General features: G+C 44.9%; 1 protein-coding gene across 2 annotated transcripts in view; it reads left to right on the forward strand.

Moving 5' to 3' along the window:
* ORMDL1 (ORMDL sphingolipid biosynthesis regulator 1) overlaps positions 1–16,419 on the forward strand; it is a 125,437-nt gene extending 109,018 nt beyond the window's left edge. For both annotated transcript variants that reach the window (XM_072120936.1, XM_072120935.1), the window contains 2 exons: positions 12,263–12,414; positions 15,429–16,419. In XM_072120936.1, coding sequence (XP_071977037.1) covers positions 12,263–12,414; positions 15,429–15,564 — 288 coding nt within the window. In that variant the 3' untranslated portion in view covers positions 15,565–16,419. The remainder of the gene's footprint in view (positions 1–12,262; positions 12,415–15,428) is intronic.
* Positions 16,420–19,483: the final 3,064 nt, after the last annotated feature.

The following is a 19,483-nucleotide window of genomic DNA, read 5'->3' on the forward strand; positions in this document are numbered from 1 at the left end:
TTCTACAGAATACATACAAAATTGTATTATTCTTTGCTGTATATTGCTCAATAATTAAACTCTGTATTAAAGTTATATTAAACTCTGTGTTACAACATAGTAATATTTATTTTTTATCTGGGATATTGTTTTTGTATCAGATTAATGCAATTGTCTGAATTTATACATTTTAAACTTTGAGGCTTCTGTTTCATTTTTGTCATTTTATCTATGATTAAACATTATATACAGGCAGTCTCCGGGTTACATAAAAGATAGGGTCTGTAGGTTTGTTCTTAAGTTGAATTTGTATGTAAGTCGGAACTGTATATTTTATCATTGTAATCCCAGCCAGAACTTTTTTGGTCTCTGTAACAATTGTATTTTAAAAATGTTGGGTTGTCATAAGAATCAGGATTAACAATAAAGCTTCATTACAGACACCAGTGATAACTGTTCCAGCTGATCATTGTGGCCTAGGACTAAAGCACAATAAATTACCAATATCCAGAGTTCCGTTTGTAACTAGGGGTCGTATGTAAGTCGAGTGTTCTTAAGTAGGGGACCGCCAGTATAAATGTTATACACGCACAATTAAAGTCATATTAAACTATGTGTTACAACTAGAGATGAGCGAGCACTAAAATGCTCGGGTGCTCGTTATTCAAGACGAACTTTTCCAGATGCTCGAGTGCTCGTCTCGAATAACGAGCCCCATTGAAGTCAATGGGAGACTCGAGCATTTTTCAAGGGGACCAAGGGTCTGCACAGGGAAGCTTGGCCAAACACCTGGAAACCTCAGAAAATGATCGAAACACCACGGAAATGGACAGGAAACAGCAGGGGCAGTATGCATGGATGCCTCTGAGGCTGCTTTATCGCACCATTATTCCAAAATTATGGGCAACAGCATGGCCATGACAGAGTGACCGAATGAGGCTAGATAGCATCTAAAACATCCAATAATTGACCCTGACACTATAGGGGATGGTATGCAGAGGCATCGGCAGCGGCAGGCTAGAGAGTCATGGCGACATACACTAAATGGACTCAGGCTTCAAACCAATGAGTGGCAGAGAGGAACCAAAGGAGGTGAGCAAGAAGCGCTGAAATGATTTCCTATGTCAACAAAAGGTTGACGGTATATTTAGTCTATAACACAGCATGGTGGCGACATAGTGACCAAGTTCCATAACGTATCTGGTGAAACACCCGAAAAATGAGCCTGACACAGCTCGTTTGATAAGGGAACGACACGTGGAGGCAGCCATGGAGACGACTTCCATGATTAAGAGCGACAGTATGGGGCATCCATATTGCTTCTATGATTGAAACTTCAGGTCTCCAGCATGGCGGCGACAGATGGGCCGAGTTCCATTATGTATCTGGTGAAACACCTGAAAAATCTGCCTGACACAGCTCGTTTGATAAGGGGATGATGTGCTGTATATCCTCTCGTGCTCCAGCGTCTGGGGTATAGAGAGTTGAAAGTTGTGCATGGAGACATTGGTGGACGCTGTGGAGGATCGTGGAAGCAAAATGGACAGGAAACAGCAGGGGCAGTATGCATGGATGCCTCTGAGGCTGCCTAATCTTGGGATGGAGCTGGTGCTCCGCTGCCAGACGAGCTTTCGCCTGTCCAAATCCCTGTCTCTCGGCTCCTCCCCAAACAGCACTTCTAAGAACCTTTTGTGTAAGATCAAGTGTAGTAGTGTTCTTATAAGTTTGGGTTATGGCGGGTGAGGGGAATGTAAACAGATGCGCAAGAAGCGCTGAAATAATATCGGTAAATGATAAAAGTTTGCTAGTATGTTTTGTGGATAACACAGCAGGGTGGCGACAAAGTTAACAAGTTTGATGTGGAAGCCATGCAAACAACCCAAAATTCTGCCTGACACAGCTCGTTTGATAAGGGGACGATGTATGGAGGCAGCTATATGGACGAAATTTGGAGGCAGCTATGGAGATGACGTGTGGAGGTAGCAATGGAGACAACGTGTGGAGGCAGCTAAAAAGACGACGTGTACATAGTACATAGAGTACTATAGCTAGAGCCAGTTGGCCCTGGCAAAAAATAGCCAGTTTCCTCTGCTTTAGGGTACAAAAAGGAAAGAGGAAAATGAGGAGGAGGAGTGCATAAATTATTCAGGTTGAGCTTCCTTCACCTGGTGGAGAATGGAAATCCTGAGAAATCCAGGCTTTATTCATCTTGATAAGCGTCAGCCTGTCAGCGCTGTCAGTCAACAAGCGTGTACGCTTTCCAGTGATGATGCCACCAGCTTCACTGAAAACCCGCTCAGACAACACGCTAGTGGCAGGGCAGGCAAGAACCTCCGAGGCGTACAGCGCCAGTTCGTGCCACATGTCCAGCTTTGAAACCCAGTAGTTGTAGGGAGCTGTGTGATCATTTAGGATGATGGTATGGTCAGCTATGTACTCCCACACCATCTTTCTGTAAAGATCAGCCCTACTCTGCCGGGACTGGGGACAGGTGACAGTGTCTTGCTGGGGTGACATAAATCTGGCAAAGGCCTTGTAAAGCGTACCTCTACAGTGCTGGACAAGCTGCCTGCTCGCCTACTCTCCCTCACTACTTGTCCCGCACAAGTACGCCCTCTGCCGCTAGCGCTGTCAGAAGGGAAATACTGTTTCAGCTTGTGCACCAGGGCCTGCTGGTATTCATGCATTCTCACACTCCTTTCCTCTCCAGGGATGAGAGTGGAAAGATTTTGCTTGTACCTTGGGTCCAGGAGAGTGAATACCCAGTAATCCGTGCTGGAATAAATTCTTTGAACGCGAGGGTTACGGGATAGGCAGCCTAGCATGAAATCTGCCATATGCGCCAGAGTACCAACGCGCAAGAATTCACTCCCCTCACTGGCCTGACTCTCCATTTCCTCCAACTCCTCTTCTTCTGCCCATACACGCTGAACAGTGAAGGACTGAACAATGCTCCCCTCTTCTGTCTCGCCAACATTCTCCTCATCCTCCTCCACCACCTCCGATATGCGCTGAGAAACAGACCTGAGGGTGCTTTGGCAATCAACAAGGGAATCTTCTTCCCACGTCTCTTGTGACGAGCGCAAAGCTTCCGACTTCATGCTGACCAGAGAGTTTTTCAACAGGCCAAGTAGCGGGATGGTGAGGCTGATGATGGCGGCTTCGCCACTGACCATCTGTGTTGACTCCTCAAAGTTACTCTGCACCTGACAGATATCAGACATCCACGTCCACTCCTCATTGTAGACTTGAGGAAGCTGACTGACCTGACTACCAGTTCTGGCGGAAGTTGACATCTGCAAGTCTACAATAGCTCTGCGCTGCTGGTAAACTCTGGATAACATGGTTAATGTTGAATTACACCTCGTGGGCACGTCGCACAACAATCGGTGAGCGGGCAGTTGGAGGCGGCGCTGCGCTGCCCTGAGAGTGGCAGCATCTGTGCTGGACTTCCTGAAATGCGCACAGATGTGGCGCACCTTCGTGAGCAAATCAGACAGATTGGGGTATGTCTTGAGGAAACGCTGAACTATGAGATTTAACACATGGGCCAGGCATGGCACATGTGTCAGTCTGCCGAGTTGCAGAGCCGCCACCAGGTTACGGCCATTGTCACACACAACCATGCCTGGCTTCAGGTTCAGCGGTGCCAGCCACAGAGCAGTCTGCGCCATGATGCCCTGTAATAGCTCTTGGGCGGTGTGCCTTTTATCGCCTAGGCTCAGCAGTTTGAGCACCGCCTGCTGTCGCTTAGCGATGGCACTACTGCTGTGCCTAGAGCTACCGACTGATGGTGCCATGCACACGGATGGTAATTCAGAGGAGGAGGTGGAGGAGGGGTGGGAGGAGGAGGCATAGTAGGCCTGAAAGATCATGACCGAGGTAGGCCCCGCAATCCTCGGCGTCGGCAGTATATGACCAGCCCCAGGGTCGGACTCGGCCCCAGCCTCCACCAAGTTAACCCAATGTGCCGTCAGCGATATATAGTGGCCCTGCCCGGCAGCACTCGTCCACGTGTCCGTGGTCAGGTGGACCTTGTCAGAAACGGCGTTAGTCAGGGCATGGATGATGTTCTCTGACACGTGCTTGTGCAGGGCTGGGACGGCACATCGGGGAAAGTAGTGGCGGCTGGGGACCGAATACTGAGGGGTGGCCGCCGCCATGAGGTTGCGAAAGGCCTCGGTCTCTACCAGCCTATAGGGCAGCATCTCCAGGCTAAGTAATCTGGAGATGTGGACGTTGAGGGCTTGGGCGTGTGGGTGGGTTGCACTATACTTCCTTTTTCGCTCCAGCGTCTGGGGTATGGAGAGCTGAATGCTGCGCATGGTGACATTGGTGGATGCTGTGGAGGATCGTGGAGGCGAAGGTGTGGTTTTCGCATGGGAGGTGTTTGGGCCAGGGTCCTGGCCAGGGGGCTGACTAGCAGATGACACAGGAGAAGGAGCAGTGGTGTGCCCGGCCGGAGGTGAACGGGCTTGGTGCCATTGAGTGGGGTGTTTAGCATTCATATGCCTGCGCACACTGGTGGTAGTTAAGCTAGTAGTGGTGGAACCCCTGCTGATCTTGGTGTGGCACAGGTTGCACACCACAGTCCTTCGGTCATCTGGTGTTTCTTTAAAGAACCTCCAGACTTCCGAAAATCTAGCCCTCGCCACGGGAGCTTGACTACGTGAAACATTTGGCGCTGATGCACCAGCTCTGGCCCTTCACTGCCTCTTCCAACCTGTTCTCGTCGAGGACTCGCCTCCGTCTCAGAAGCACTGTGTTCACCCGGCCTATCAACCCAGCTTGGGTCTGTCACCTCATCATCCTCCGATCCCTCAATCTGCTCCCCCCTCGGACTTCCTGCCCTGACAACAACTTCACCACTGTCTGACAACCGTGTCTCCTCATCATCCGACACCTCTTTACACACTTCTTCCACAACATCAACAATGTCATCATCACCCACAGACTGCGACCGGTGGAAAACCTGGGCATCGGAAAAGAGCTCAGCAGCAACCGGACAAGTGGTTTGTGACTCTGGGAAGGGTCCAGAAAACAGTTCCTCAGAGTATGCCGGTTCAAATGCCAAATTTTCCTGGGAGGGGGCAGATTGGGGGGAAGGAGGCTGAGGTGGAGGAGCTGGAGGAGTGCTGATTTCGGTGACATGGGTGGACTGCGTGGAAGACTTACTAGTGGACAAATGGCTAGAAGCATTGTCCGCAATCCACGATATCACCTGTTCGCATTGTTCTGGCCTCAACTGTGCTCTACCACGAGTCCCAGTAACTTGAGACATGAACCTAGGGAGTGTAGCTCTGCGGCGTTCCCCTGCTCCCTCATCAGCAGGTGGTGTCTCACCCTGCCCAGGACCATGGCCTCTGACCCCTGCAGTAGTTGGTCGCCCACGTCCACGCCCTCGTCCTCTACCCCTAGCCCTCGGGTTCAACATTCCCAAAATTAAAGTGTAAACTTTAAAATTTTGGGGATTTTTTTTTTGTTTTTATTTGTGTTTTTTGTGTGTGTTTTTTTTTTTTTTACAAAACGATGCTATCCTATTGCTATGGCTAGTTTTTAACCTACACTGACAGCACACAACTGGATTTTGTGCTGTGCCTGATGACTTTGAGTTATAAAAAAAAAAATAAAAGTAAAAAAAAAAATCGTCAGACTGTCGGTTGGGTTCTTGTATGCCTAGTTTCTAACAGCACACAAGAACTGGATTTTAAGTCACTTAAAGTTTTGAAAAAAAAAAAAAAATCGTCAGACTGTGCCTAATTCAATCAAACCCCTAATAAATTGTCCCACTTAGGTGTTTGAGATGGATATGTGTGTCTCTAAGAGCTAAATAGAACGTTCCCAAGTCTCCCTGCAAATTCCTCACAATATGGTACTAGCTGCACTACTAGTACCAGCAAGCCCAGCCACAAGCAAAAAAAAAAAAAATATATATATATATAACGCTATTCTAGCCCTAACAAGGGCTGTTGGGTTCTTGTAGACTCACTCCTTCCTAACAGTAAGCTAATATAACAGCCTAACGCTATCCCTGCAGCAGCTCTCTCCCTAACGGCATCCAGACAGAGAATGATGCCAGCAGCGCGGGCAGGGGCTAGTCTATTCCAGGGTCACCTGATCAGGCCAGCCAACCACTGCTATTGACGTGTAAGGGTACCACGTCATGCTGGGCGGAGTGCAGAATCTCCTGGCTTGTGATTGGCTCTGTTTCTGGCCGCCAAAAATCACAACGGCGGGAGATGCTATTTTCTCGAGCTGGCGAAGTATTCGTCCGAGCAACGAGCAGTTACAAGTACGCTAATGCTTGAATGAGCATCAAGCTCGGACGAGTGTGTTCGCTCATCTCTAATTACAACCTAGATAATATAAACCGAGATCACACACAATTTCATTTAAATTTATACTTGAATTCAATTTATACTTCAGTTAAGAACACTGCATTAGATAAAAAGGGTTTCACTCTGCACAGCCTCCAGGCATCCACACATTACATCCTATTGGATAAAAGGGGGGGGGGGGGGGTTTCACACTGCACCCACACATTACACATGCCATACAATGCCACACACTACATACAGGGCACCCCATAAAAAGGGAGAAAGGGAAATAGGACAGAATCAAAGGGGGTTTCAATTTCTACTTCAATTAAGAACTGTCACGCGCACCACCGCGATCCATACCACGGATCGCGGGTGCACCCTTGCCTCCGTTGCGGGCACCCCTGCGATCCATATCGCGGATCGCGGGTGCACCCGTGCCTCCCTCCGCTGCCCCGGTCCCGCTCCGCTGCACTCACCTCTCCTGGCTCCCGCTCCCGTCGGGACTAGGTCTCGCACTGTCTCAAAATTTAAAGGGCCAGCGCACAGGTGATTAGTATTGGTCATTTCCTGTTTTGTATATAACCCTTTGTTTCCCATTATTCCCTGCCGGATCTTTGTGCCTGTTAGCCTTAGAGAAAGCTTCCTAGCGAGTATTGCTGTGTTCCTGTGTATTCCTGTATTCCTGCGTATTCCTGTATTCCTGCGTTCCAGTGTATTAATGTGTGTTCCCGTTCCTGAGTCCTGTGTTGCCGTGTTACCTGTGTTCCTCCCTGTTGCTGTGTGCCTGTGTTCCCGTTCCCACCTGCCTGGACCTCCTGTTGCTGACCCCGGACTTGAACCTGACGTTGCATCTCTGCCGCCTGCCCTGACCCTGTGCCTGGACCCGACTACAAGTTTGTCATCCGCTAAGGTACCTCGACCTCGGCTGCCACCGTGGGCTAGTCACGACCTAGTGGTATCCTGCCGCAGCAAGTCCAACTCGCTTTGCGGCGGGCTCTGGTGAAAACCAGGTGCTGCTAGGCTCCGGTTCCGGGTGTTGGCTAGTTACATCTCCCGCGGTGGTCCAGAAGATCCACTGATCCTAACAGTAAGATCCGGCGATGGATCCCGCCGAGGCTCCTTCTCCCAGTCAGCCTGATCTCGCCACAATCGTGATCCACCAGTCCCGGCAGATTGCAGCACAGCGGAATCAGCTAGAGCAAGTCACCGCCATGCTACAACAACTACTTGCTACCCAACATCAGCAACAGTCTCCTGAAGCGGCCGCTGCGACCCCTGCTAACCCGGCTTATCTTCCTGCTGCTGAACCCAGGCTACGCCTCTCTTTGCCCGGCAAGTATGATGGAGATCCAAAGATGTGCAGGGGCTTCATAACCCAGTGCTCCTTGCACATAGAACTCATGCCGTCGCAATTTGCCACAGAGCGGTCCAAGGTGGCATTTGTCCTCAGCCTTCTTTCCGGGAAAGCCCTGGCCTGGGCTACTCCGCTTTGGGACAGAGATGACCCGGTTGTGTCTAGCCTCACTGCGTTTCTGTCAGAGTTCCGGTCAGTCTTCGAGGAACCAGCCCGAGCCTCCTCTGCGGAGTCTGCATTGTTGAACTTGCGTCAGGGCAACTCATCGGTGGGAGTGTACGCAGTTCAATTCCGCACCCTGGCTTCTGACCTTGCGTGGAACGATGCAGCCCTCATCGCTACATTTAAGAAAGGGCTCTCTGCGCAGGTCAAGGACGCACTGGCAGCTCGGGATCTTCCATCTACTCTGAGTGACCTCATCACCTTGGCCACTCGAATTGATGTTTGGTTTAAGGAGCGAGCTGAGGAACTACGCTCCGAGTATCACCAAGGCCGTGTTAGACGCATTCCTCGCCTGGTGCCAGTCTTCCAAAGGCCGCTCCAGGTCCCGCCTGAATCTTCTGCTGTGGAACCCATTCAGGTTGACCGAACCCGGCTCACTCTACAAGAGCGTTCAAGACGCCGACAGGAGAACCTCTGTCTGTACTGTGCCAGCCCAGAGCACTTCATCGGTTCCTGTCCTGTCCGTCCTCAACGTCCGGGAAACGCCAGCACCTAGGCTTCTTGGGAGAAGCGTCCATAGGTGTAAGTACAGCTTCTCCACGTCTGACTCTTCCCGTGCTCCTCAGCGTTGGCACCGGTACCCAGATCCAGGTTACTGCCTTCCTGGACTCGGGCTCTACAGCGAACTTCGTGGATGCAGCCTTGGTCTCTCGGCATCACTTCCCGGTGGTTCGTCTCGAGAAGCCATTGTCTATTGCCTCGGTCAATGGTCAGATTCTCTCTGTGCCCATCTGGTTTCGCACAGAGCCCCTGCTTCTGCAAGTTGGTGCCCTACATCAAGAGAGACTTTCTTTTTTTGTGCTGCCCCACAGTACATCTGCTCTACTGCTGGGTCTTCCCTGGTTGCAGCTTCATGCCCCTGTACTGGACTGGTCCTCCGGGCATATCCTCCGTTGGGGACCGAACTGTGCTTCACGTTGTATGCAGATTCCCCGTCCGCTACCTGTGAGGACTTCGACTCTGGCTCCCAAGTCTCTGGAGGGTCTGCCAGCTTGTTATCGGGACTTTTCGGATGTTTTCTCCAAGAAGCAGGCGGAGATTCTACCACCACATCGTCCCTATGATTGCCCTGTGGATCTTCTTCCTGGCGCCACTCCTCCCAGAGGTAGTGTCTATCCTCTTTCTGTACCTGAGTCTCTAGCCATGTCCGACTACATCAAGGAGAATCTGCAGAGGGGTTTTATACGCAAGTCCTCCTCTCCGGCTGGCGCAGGTTTCTTCTTTGTTACCAAGAAGGACGGTTCCCTACGTCCCTGTATAGACTATCGTGGGCTGAATAAGATCACGGTAAAAAACCGTTACCCCCTGCCGTTGATTACAGAACTCTTTGATCGCCTACGTGGTTCCAAGGTGTTCTCCAAGCTGGACCTCCGTGGTGCTTACAATCTCATCCGGATCCGCAAAGGTGATGAGTGGAAGACGGCGTTTAACACCCGTGACGGGCACTTTGAGTATCTAGTAATGCCCTTTGGACTGTGTATTGCCCCTGCTGTTTTTCAGGAGTTTGTGAACGACATTTTTCGGGACCTTCTTTATACTTGTGTCGTGGTCTACCTCGATGACATCTTGGTGTACTCTCCAGACCTTGAGTCCCACCAGGCACACGTACGACAAGTTCTGGGTCGACTTCGTGCCAATCACCTCTATGCCTGTGCCTGGACCTGTCTACGAGATTGTCATCCGCTAAGGTACCTCGACCTCGGCTGCCACCGTGGGCTAGTCACACCTGGGAACGACCTAGTGGTATCCTGCCGCAGCAAGTCCAACCCGCTTTGCGGCGGGCTCTGGTGAAAACCAGGTGCCGCTAGGCTCCGGTTCCGGGTGTTGGCTAGTTACATCTCCCGCGGTGGTCCAGAGGATCCACTGATCCTAACAAGAACACTGCATTAAATAAATATACAATTAAAGTTAAACTATGTGTGACATCCAATATAATATGAATCTGCTACAGTTCACATAAAATGGGGTTCACTCTGCACAGCCTCCAGGTACCCACACATTACAACAACCCTGCACCCTCACCTTACAGAACCCCATAAAAAAGGGAGAGAAATAGGACTAGATCAAAATGGGCATGTACTTCTGAATCAAAGGGGGCGTGGTACCTGTCACTTTCAGGAAGTGGGCGGTTTGACATAAGGTATGGACGCTTTACTACTGGCAGTCAGTGTATGCAAGCTAGTATAAAATGATTTAAGGGGAAAATGCTCCAATCGGACACAAATAGATAGCATAGCCGTTGAAATTTGTGTGTATGTGAGTACTTAGTTGAGCATTCTTGGGATAATATACAGTTGCATCCACTGGTAGAAAGTAGACGTTGTTAACATTTAATGTGCCACACACTCATAGAATCAACTATTTCACTGCTAAAATGCTATCTATTGCATACAACTTCAAAAACGAACAATCCCATGACAGACTACATAATTTTTAAGTGTGCGTAGAAAAAAATGTCCTCCCACATGTTACATGATAAGAAGCACTGTTTTTTTTAAAATAATTAATAAAAGTGATGTTTTATTTTAATTTTAACCAATGGTTCTCTGTGAGGTTGTTCAGACCTTTTTTTGTAAATAACATAACGAATTAAAGATCCAGCTTTCCTCTTTTTCTCTTCAGCGGCCCTTGGTAAGCTTATCCTTGCACTTACACAATGTATGTTGTCGGTAGCAGACTGTTTTCAACATAACTTGTTCAATGTATTTCCCTAACTCTTGTTCACACATTAGCCGACCATGATGATACCTAGCTGTTATATGTATACTATGTTATTAATAACACATCTCCCAGGCCTCTCAAGCTTTATCATATGGGCATGATTTGTGATCCCCAATGTTGCTTATCATCTTTCTATTGACATCAATTCTATCTATCCTTTGCCATGTATATATTGTATACATTTTTTCCAAATACACTCACACTGCATGTATTTTCTTAGAGTTTGACAAAGGCAAAGAATTTTGCCAAAACATTACAAGATTTTCTGGCCACACAAATAAACAAGCAATTTTTCACTTAAAGAGAGCCTAGAATTACTTTATTTTATGAACGGAGTAGGATCCCTTCTAGTGCACCAACACTAGGAGACCATACACAGGTGATCTTGTGTTGGTGGGCGGGACTTTATGTGCTTTATTTCTAAGGTTCTTTTTTGGACACGTAAAGGAGTTAAATACCAATTGTATCAGAATGGAACTCTTAAGGACTCTTAGTCAAGAGATTTCGCTGGCTCCCACGCCTTCTGTAGGTAATTACATCACGCTCTGGGGGTGCAGTTTAGAGGGATGGGCCTGAAGATTGAGCACAGTCCTTTAAAGCCTTTGCCAGGACTTAAAATCTCACAAAACCTACATCCTCCTTCTATAAACAGTTAATGGACACTCTACCTTCAACCTCTGAGAGAAGCTTTTTTATCTGGCAGAGGGATATTTACTGAGCTAGAGGACCGTCACCTTAAAGAAATTACACATAACTGGTAGTCGACGGTTGTCAGTGCTCGGGACCAGCTGATACTGGTCAAATGGCTACACCGAATATATATGACAACTTTGCATTTGCATCAGATGCACAAACTTTCCTCTGATCAATTTACAAGATGTTGGGGGTACGGGTACCTTTTTCCACATGGTTTGGGAATGCCTATCCATTCTGCACTATTGATGGATATTCATTCCTAAATTAATGAGCATCTGGGCCTTCCTGAGGTCTCCTTCCTTCAGTTGTGTCTTCTCGGCCTGTGTTCTATAGGCCAAATTTGTGAGTGCTCTTTTTTGTTTATTAATGTTCTACAGTAGAAGAGGGATTTTACTAAATTGGGAGCCTCCTAAGCTTCCCACACTTGGTAAATGGATCTTGTTGATATATATGCAGATTCCTTTTTATAAACTAATTTATGCTGCCAGAGGCACCCTGGATAGATTCACTTTGATTTGGAATGTATGGTTGACTGCCAAGACTGTTTCGAATGCAGAGGATGAAGGGCTTTCTTATGTTTGTGTTGTGTATGTGGTGAATGTGTGTTCTCTGCCCTCTGGTAGAGGTGCCTTATATATCGGGATTATTCTTGCTATTTAATTCCTTCATTGAAGATTTGTGTCATTCTGGCCTCTCACTTTACATTTGCTAATTTTTTTAAAGAAACTTAAAGCTTTCGCTACCCTGGCAATTTCTTCCAGTGAAAAGATTTACCCGAGATACACAACTACTCCTAGGTTCCAGCATCAGTTCTTAAAGATTCCCCGAAGAAGACCAAGATATCTTACCATACCATTAAAAAAAGCTTATATAATATATTCAGTCTTGTTCATCTGCTATACACACTGAAATTTTATATTTATTTATTCCGTTAAATGGATAAGCATTACAAGGTTATTTTTTATTTCAGGGAATGTATGTCTTTTTACATGCAGTAAAAGGCACACCGTTTGAAACACCAGACCAGGGAAAAGCACGGCATCTAACACATTGGGAACAGCTAGATTATGGAGTGCAGTTCACTGCATCAAGAAAATTCTTCACAATCTCTCCAATTATTCTGTAAGTTATATCTGTATGTAATAAAAGTACTTGGTATACATTATGGATCACATTTTTGTAAACAAGCATTTTCTTAAAAAAGAAAAACTCAATTCAGTCATGATTTAAATATCCCAAAGAGTCCCCCATCCAGGATAACGCCTCTTATTGGTTCCTACACAGCTTATTGCCTCCACAGTGGCCCCTGCATGGTATAGTGTGGGGGATAGGGAGGTGAGGAAGACAAGGCTGCACAATAATATTAGTAGGGGGGCACTGACCATTTGCACACACAGTTTCACATTTACTAACAGTAGTACTAAGTAGTAATCTGCACTAAAAGTGTGTTTGCCTGTGTATGCAGGGTGCGACATAAAGTGTTGCGTGTGCCAGAAATGTGTCTCAGACACTTAGATACCTGTGCAAGAAGTTTGTACTGAAAAGTACAGGCAAAGTCTGACAGAAAACTAGCGGCCCTTAGTAAATGTGGGCCACAGTGTAGAAAGCAGATTGTCTGTGCACGGAGGCCTGTGCTACATGTGGGGGAGGTGACTGCTGGAGCCGCTGCTAAAGTAAAAGCTGTTCACTTTCAGTGAATAATTTGTATGCTTTGTATAATGAAAAGTTATATAATTCATGGTGCTATTCAGCCTTCACACTATGAGGGAGATTTTTCAGTTCTGAGAGCAGAACTGTTCAGAGCTCAGCTTTAATTTTGTAGACCTCTGTGGGAAAATGAAAGCGGAGCTCTGATCTGCTGCTGTGGGAAACTAGAACCTGTAATTCTTTGACCTGTAACAGTTACAGAGGGAAACAACCCTCACAAATGTGAGATGTTTCATCAGAGCTGGACTGGGTCTGATCAGACCCAGCAGCACTGATTAACCCCTATGGACCCAGGGGTCCCATGACTGCTGGGTCTAAAGAGCCGGTGGCAGTGCTGGCTGTGCTACGTCTTTAGGCACTTTCTTCTGCTGGGCCTAAGAAGTAGGCAACATCAGCGCTGTGCAAGCGCTGATGTTGCCTACTTCTTAGGCCCAGCAGAAGAAAGTGCCTAAAGACGTCTTTTGTCAGTGGGCAGTCTGGGACTAGTTTAACCCCTTACCGACATTTGACGTAATAGTACTGCGTGGCGGGACGTGCGTTCCTGAATTTTGCAGTACAATTACGTCAAGCCCCTGAACGGAGCCGGCGCCAGAAGCTGCGGTTGTATATTATAGCCGACACCCGCCTTTAACACCCGTGATCGCCAAAAATGTACATTTTTCATAAAAGCTCTTCACAAAAATGGTACCACTGAAAAGGACAACTCAACATGTAAAAAATGAGCCCTAAACTAGCTCTGTCAATCAAAAAATATTAAAGTTACGTCTCCAAAAAGATGGCGATGCAAAAACAAATGAGATTTCCTGTATATTAGTTCTTTTCCAGTAAAATTGTAAAAATAAATGAAAAACTATATAAATGAAGTATCACTGTAATCGTTGGGGTTGCTGGGAGGGGGTAGTGTATGAAAGTTGCAGTTGTGGATGGTGTCTGTGCTTGCAGTGTTCTGGTCTGTGATATCATAAATTGGTTGCCAGTCCTCACTATAATAATCTCTGCATCATATTTCAATGCCTCAAGTGCCTTTTTTGTGTCACTTATTGTTTGACACAATAAGCTTTACTACACTGTTTGTTTTCTGTATTGTGGTTCTTTTTGATTTTTCACTAACCCCTAACCCTAACTCCACTAGCCCTAACCCTTGAAAATATAAAATAAACACTTAGAAAGGCTTTGCCTTTTAAGGTTGCCAAGAAAACTGCAAATATTGTCAAGATATTGCAAAAATAGTTGCATTAGAATTAACTCATTTGAGATGGCAGGTATGAAGCTAGTGTGCATTTGCAACATTTTTATACATTCTAAGACAAATTCACTTTCTAAAAAGCACGCAACATAAAACATCACACTAAAATTTGAAAATGACCAGAATTCCTCTGCACATGTATTGATAAATTTCCCTCCATAAGAACAGTGAATAGGGCCAGAAGTTTAAAATTAATATCCTGACATTTTATTCTGTCGGTAACCCTTAAAGGAAACCTTTCTTGAGGAATTAGGGGTACAAGCTGTAATTTAAGTGTTATGCAGCACAGTGACATGATCCCAATGACACCCTTCTATATTTTGGGGGACTCACTGCTATGCAGAGAAAGAATGTTGAACGCATTATAGGAATGACCTAGGGAGTCATCAGAAGAAAAGTACATAAACATAACCTGTCTTCAGCACCTGCAACCCAGATGTGATGATGTATCAGGACTATGGGATCTCAATTTAACCAGAAAGATACACTCAAGCATGACTCCCTTTCCGCTACGGTGACTACTTACTGGTCATTCTATTAATGTTTTCAAAGTTCTTATTCTCTAAGAATATGGAATATATTATGATTATGTCTCCATCTTGGATTATGGATTGGTGGCAGTTTTTGGTCTTAAATCCTCATGAGAGGTTCCCTTTAAACTGTTGGTATTATGCTAGAGGGTCATGTTTTCTGTCCCTTATTTATAAAGGTCATAACCTCCACTTGACAGACTATAGAGATTAGAAATGTGTTTTAGTGTTAAAAAAAATCCTTTTACTAATCCTTAGTAGTCAATATTTTCATGTTGGTGCCTATATAATCAGCAAACTTATATATCAACCTACCTGGCTCTCCAGGTAAGATGATTGATATATAAGTCTTAAAGGGGTTATGCAGTGGCTGCTTTCATCCAAAAACATCTCCTCTCCTGACCATGGGAAGTGTTGTAACTAAGCTCCATTCACTACTATACATCTGAGCTGCAATAGCAGCACTATCCAAGGTCAGGTGTGGCACTGGTTTGTTTAACCTCTCGATAACCACTTTAAGTACTTTCTTTAAATCATAACGTGCTGGGTAGTTGCACTAAAAAAAACTTGGATAACAGTGGAGGCATATATAATATCAATACAGTTTGATGTAATTCACATTAAAGACATTTTTGTTTCTTTTCTTTTAATAGGTACTTCCTGACAAGTTTCTACACAAAGTATGATCCAACGCATTTCTTAATTAATACAGCTTCCCTTCTTAGTGTACTAATTCCCAAATTACCGCAGCTTCATGGTGTCAGAATCTTTGGGATTAATAAATATTAAACCAAAAATCTGCAGAATCTTTAATATTGAGTGCGCAAATCTTTGGCTCTGGCTCTTTCTAGAAGAAGAGAGTACAGCAAGTTAGGCCATTTTAACTGTTTAAACAATAAAGTTCCAACTGTCCCTTCTTTGTAAGCTGTTGGAATTGACACAAATGTAAAGATGGTTCCTCTCACAGAATCCTCCTGAGAGCAGGTGTTCTTAGGTAAAGGTTAGGCGTTACGAGCTGGGCTGGCCCAGCTATAACCTGAAGTTTACAATACACAAACAAGACTGACAAGAAAGGTGAACACCACACCGTGAATATGGATGATATTGTGAACATCAGCTTTTAAGGACAAATCATCTAGTGTAGTGATCTAGTATGTAACCAGCAAAAGCATTCACTAGTTGACATAATGGTTTGGCATGCTGCGTTATTAAAAATATGCTCAATTGTTTTTTTTTCTTTTCTCAATTCATTGACCTTGCTTGATCCTGTTATACATGGTGGCAAACATCATTTTCAGATATCAAGTTGCGCATAGTAAACTGTTGGCAAACATTACCTTTATTAGATGTCCTTTAAGTATTTATAATATCTTATTGTAATTCAATTTGCTGCAAGTTTGCCTGCTTATTTTTGCGTGTTGTGAGTCATCCAGACAGTTCATTAAGTAGTTTTAACGAGTGATGTAGCTTTAGTAAATAGTAGTTTTGTAGACTTGTGATGTTATTTTACTTGACTTTTTTTGTATGAATACTGGGCTACAATCAAAAATGTTAACAGACAGTTTTAAACTCGTCTGATGTATGATGTATTTAGTTTGTTTTATACATGAACAGGTTTAGTAATAAAAAAAATATTCTCCAGTGTTTGTGCAAAAATTATTATTTTTACGAAGTTGCAAATTGAACCATTTCAAAAACATGAAACCATAAGCTAAAAATTTGATAAAATTCTGTGAGTCAACTGATCCCATAGGTTTTTAATAGGATTCATGTCTGGAGAAAGTACCTGCCACTTCATTTGAGTTTTTTTATTGACTAGACATACCTGCCCACACACTAACGCCATTATCACCATCAAAGGCTTGTCTGGTGACAACAGTGGAAACTGCCACATTAAAGAATAAAGGATGTGCCCCATTACATACATATTATGCAAAAATGTGAAAGAAAAAAAATAGTAGACTGGCACCCCCATCCAGGTTATTCTTATTTTTTATTGGTGCTCACTTTATGATAGCAATAAAATCCTCAATGGAGGGATGACAGGAAGTTATGATAGGACAAGTGAAACAACAGCCATTTCACACTCACAGTGCTTCATTCAGTTTACTTTGAACCACATGCCCCAGCATGATTTATAATCCCACAAACGGGACCTCCCCTATAACAGTCGGGACCTGACTGGTTCATTTGGTTAAAAGTAATTGGTTTGATAACCCGTCCTTCACTTTGCACACCCTTTAAACTGCCAATCAATGGAGGGCAAAATTATATATCAAGTGTAGTTCAGCTTACCTGCGGATACATGCTTCAATCTTGCCGCTGGCGAAAGTCGATGTCTGGATCACTCCCAATATGGCACATGTGGTTTAAGCTGATGCTACTTGCCATTAGGGGATGTGGTGTTTCTAACCTCCCCCCCCCCACAAAGAAGATTGTGTACCGCTAGGCTATGCTGTTTGATACTGACATTGAATACTGATACTGAGATGGAAAACAATTAGTATGTGCAAACAGGTCAGTATTTAAAATCGTTCTGGGAGGACCAAGCATGCCCAGTTCTCACAAAGCATGCCTAGTGTGAAAAAAACATATGTTTTTTTTATAGTATTGAAAACTGTTTTTATGTAGCTCTGGTTGTGGTACATTAGTTTCCTGGTTTGGTAAATTCTGTGTGAATGAGTGTGAATGACTTCTTATTCTACTTCTCTCATTAGGCCGGCCACCTAATGCTCTATTCTCTTCTGTCTAGTATTACCACCTGGGAGCTGTGTACCAAAACCAAGGAATGTGCTGTTACAATGTAAAACTATGTAATATGTTATGTTGGTTGGTTGTGCCAGAAAGATTCAGATCACGTATTTTGAACCTGGCACAATAACGTTCCTTTTGCTGGTCACATGGGTTATAAGAAGACATTGTCCAGGGTACTTTATCGATTTTATTGGCCTGGTGTTTATGATGCAATATCTGATTATTGTCGTAAGTGCCCTGTATGCCAATACATTGCTTCTGTCCCTCCTAAAGCACAGATTATACCATTGCCAGTAGTTGATGAACCATTTAATACAGTTGGCATGGATATTATTGGTCCATTAGAGAAGAGTTCCAAAGGTAACCGCTTTATTCTTACCATTGTAGATTACAGTACCAAGTACCCTGAAACCATTCCTATGTGTACAGTAACTGCTAAGAGGGTTGCTGAAGAAATTCTGAATGTCTTTAGCAGGGTTGGTTTACCTAAGTGTATTCTGACTGATCAGGGTAGTAATTTTACCATTTCTTTGGTGTCTGAAGTATATCAACTTCTTGGTATTCAGCTTCTCAGAACTACTCCTTACCATCCACAGACAGATGGGCTGACTGAGCGGTATAACAAAACCTCGTGAAGTACCACAAGAGTCCACTGGGTTTAGCCCATTTGAATTGTTATATGGGAGACGACAAAGGGGACTCTTGGATGTTATCAAAGAGGTTTGGGAAGGTAACCCTGGTTATCAGAAAAATGTTATTGAATATGTTTTACAAACGAGAGAGAGGCTGCAACAATTGATGAATGTAGCCCATGATAATGTACACAAAGCCAAAAGCTATCAAAAGAAATGGTATGATCAACATTCCAGAAATAAGTCAATTAGGGTTTGTGATAAGGTTCTTCTATTGCTTCCTAGCAGTGAAAATAAGTTGTTGGCACGATGGCAAGGGCCATACAGAGTTATCAGACAGACATGTCCAGTTGATTTTGAAATGGAAACCCAGATAAAAAACACAGAAGTAAGGTTTACCATGTCAACTTACTGAAACAGTGGCTAGAACCAGAGAATGATCCAGAAGCTAACGCTGCTTGTAACATTGTTACAGAGTCTTCACAGAATATGTCTGAAAAGGTATATGATTGGTTTAAAAATTGTGCAGATTGGTCAAAGGTAACTTTGAATCCAGAGTTATCTAAGGAGCAACAATGTGGCTTGAGAAACCTTATTAGGTCGAGTTCACATGCGTTTGGAAGTAAGCATGGCTATGTGTCCTTTGTTCATCATGAAATAAACACTGGGGACCATGCTCCAGTCAGACAGAAGCCTTACAGGCTACCAGAAAAATTTAAGTACAAGGCAGCAAATGAAGTGCAGGAAATGCTAAAACTAGGAGTTATTGAACCATTCAAAAATCCTTGGTCTTCATCTGTAGTGATGGTTGAGAAAAAAGATGGGACATTAAAGGACACCTGTCATCAGGTCTGTGTCACTTGTCCTGTCACCTCTTCCTGTTGGAGCAGCTCACAAGGATCCCATCCCAGTCTTTATCTAGTTATTTCATACATTAATCATTGTAAAATCATCTATTTTTTATCCTGTAAATGAGGCTGGTCACATGGTCAGAGGCAGTGATGTCACCCCTGTTACCCCTCCCCTCTCCTCCCCCTGCTCATGTCTGTGTGTAATGTATAGTAAAGCATGGCTAGTGTGAGTGCTGCATCTGCTGACACGCTGCATCCTCCTAATACACATGTGAGAGACACAGACAGCTACACATGAATCTGACATGTTCTGCTGTAACATGGCTGCCTGGAGCTGCTGTATCTCTCCTAAACACACACACATGCACAGGCTGCAGGGGGAGTGGCCACCAGCACCAGGAAGTACATCATTATACAGCCTCACATCATTATACAGGCTGTCAGTCAAGCACTGGGGGTGTGGCTGTGCCT

This window comes from Engystomops pustulosus, chromosome 8 (genome assembly GCF_040894005.1).
Source record: "Engystomops pustulosus chromosome 8, aEngPut4.maternal, whole genome shotgun sequence".
In the NCBI taxonomy this organism is placed as follows: Eukaryota; Metazoa; Chordata; class Amphibia; order Anura; family Leptodactylidae; genus Engystomops; species Engystomops pustulosus.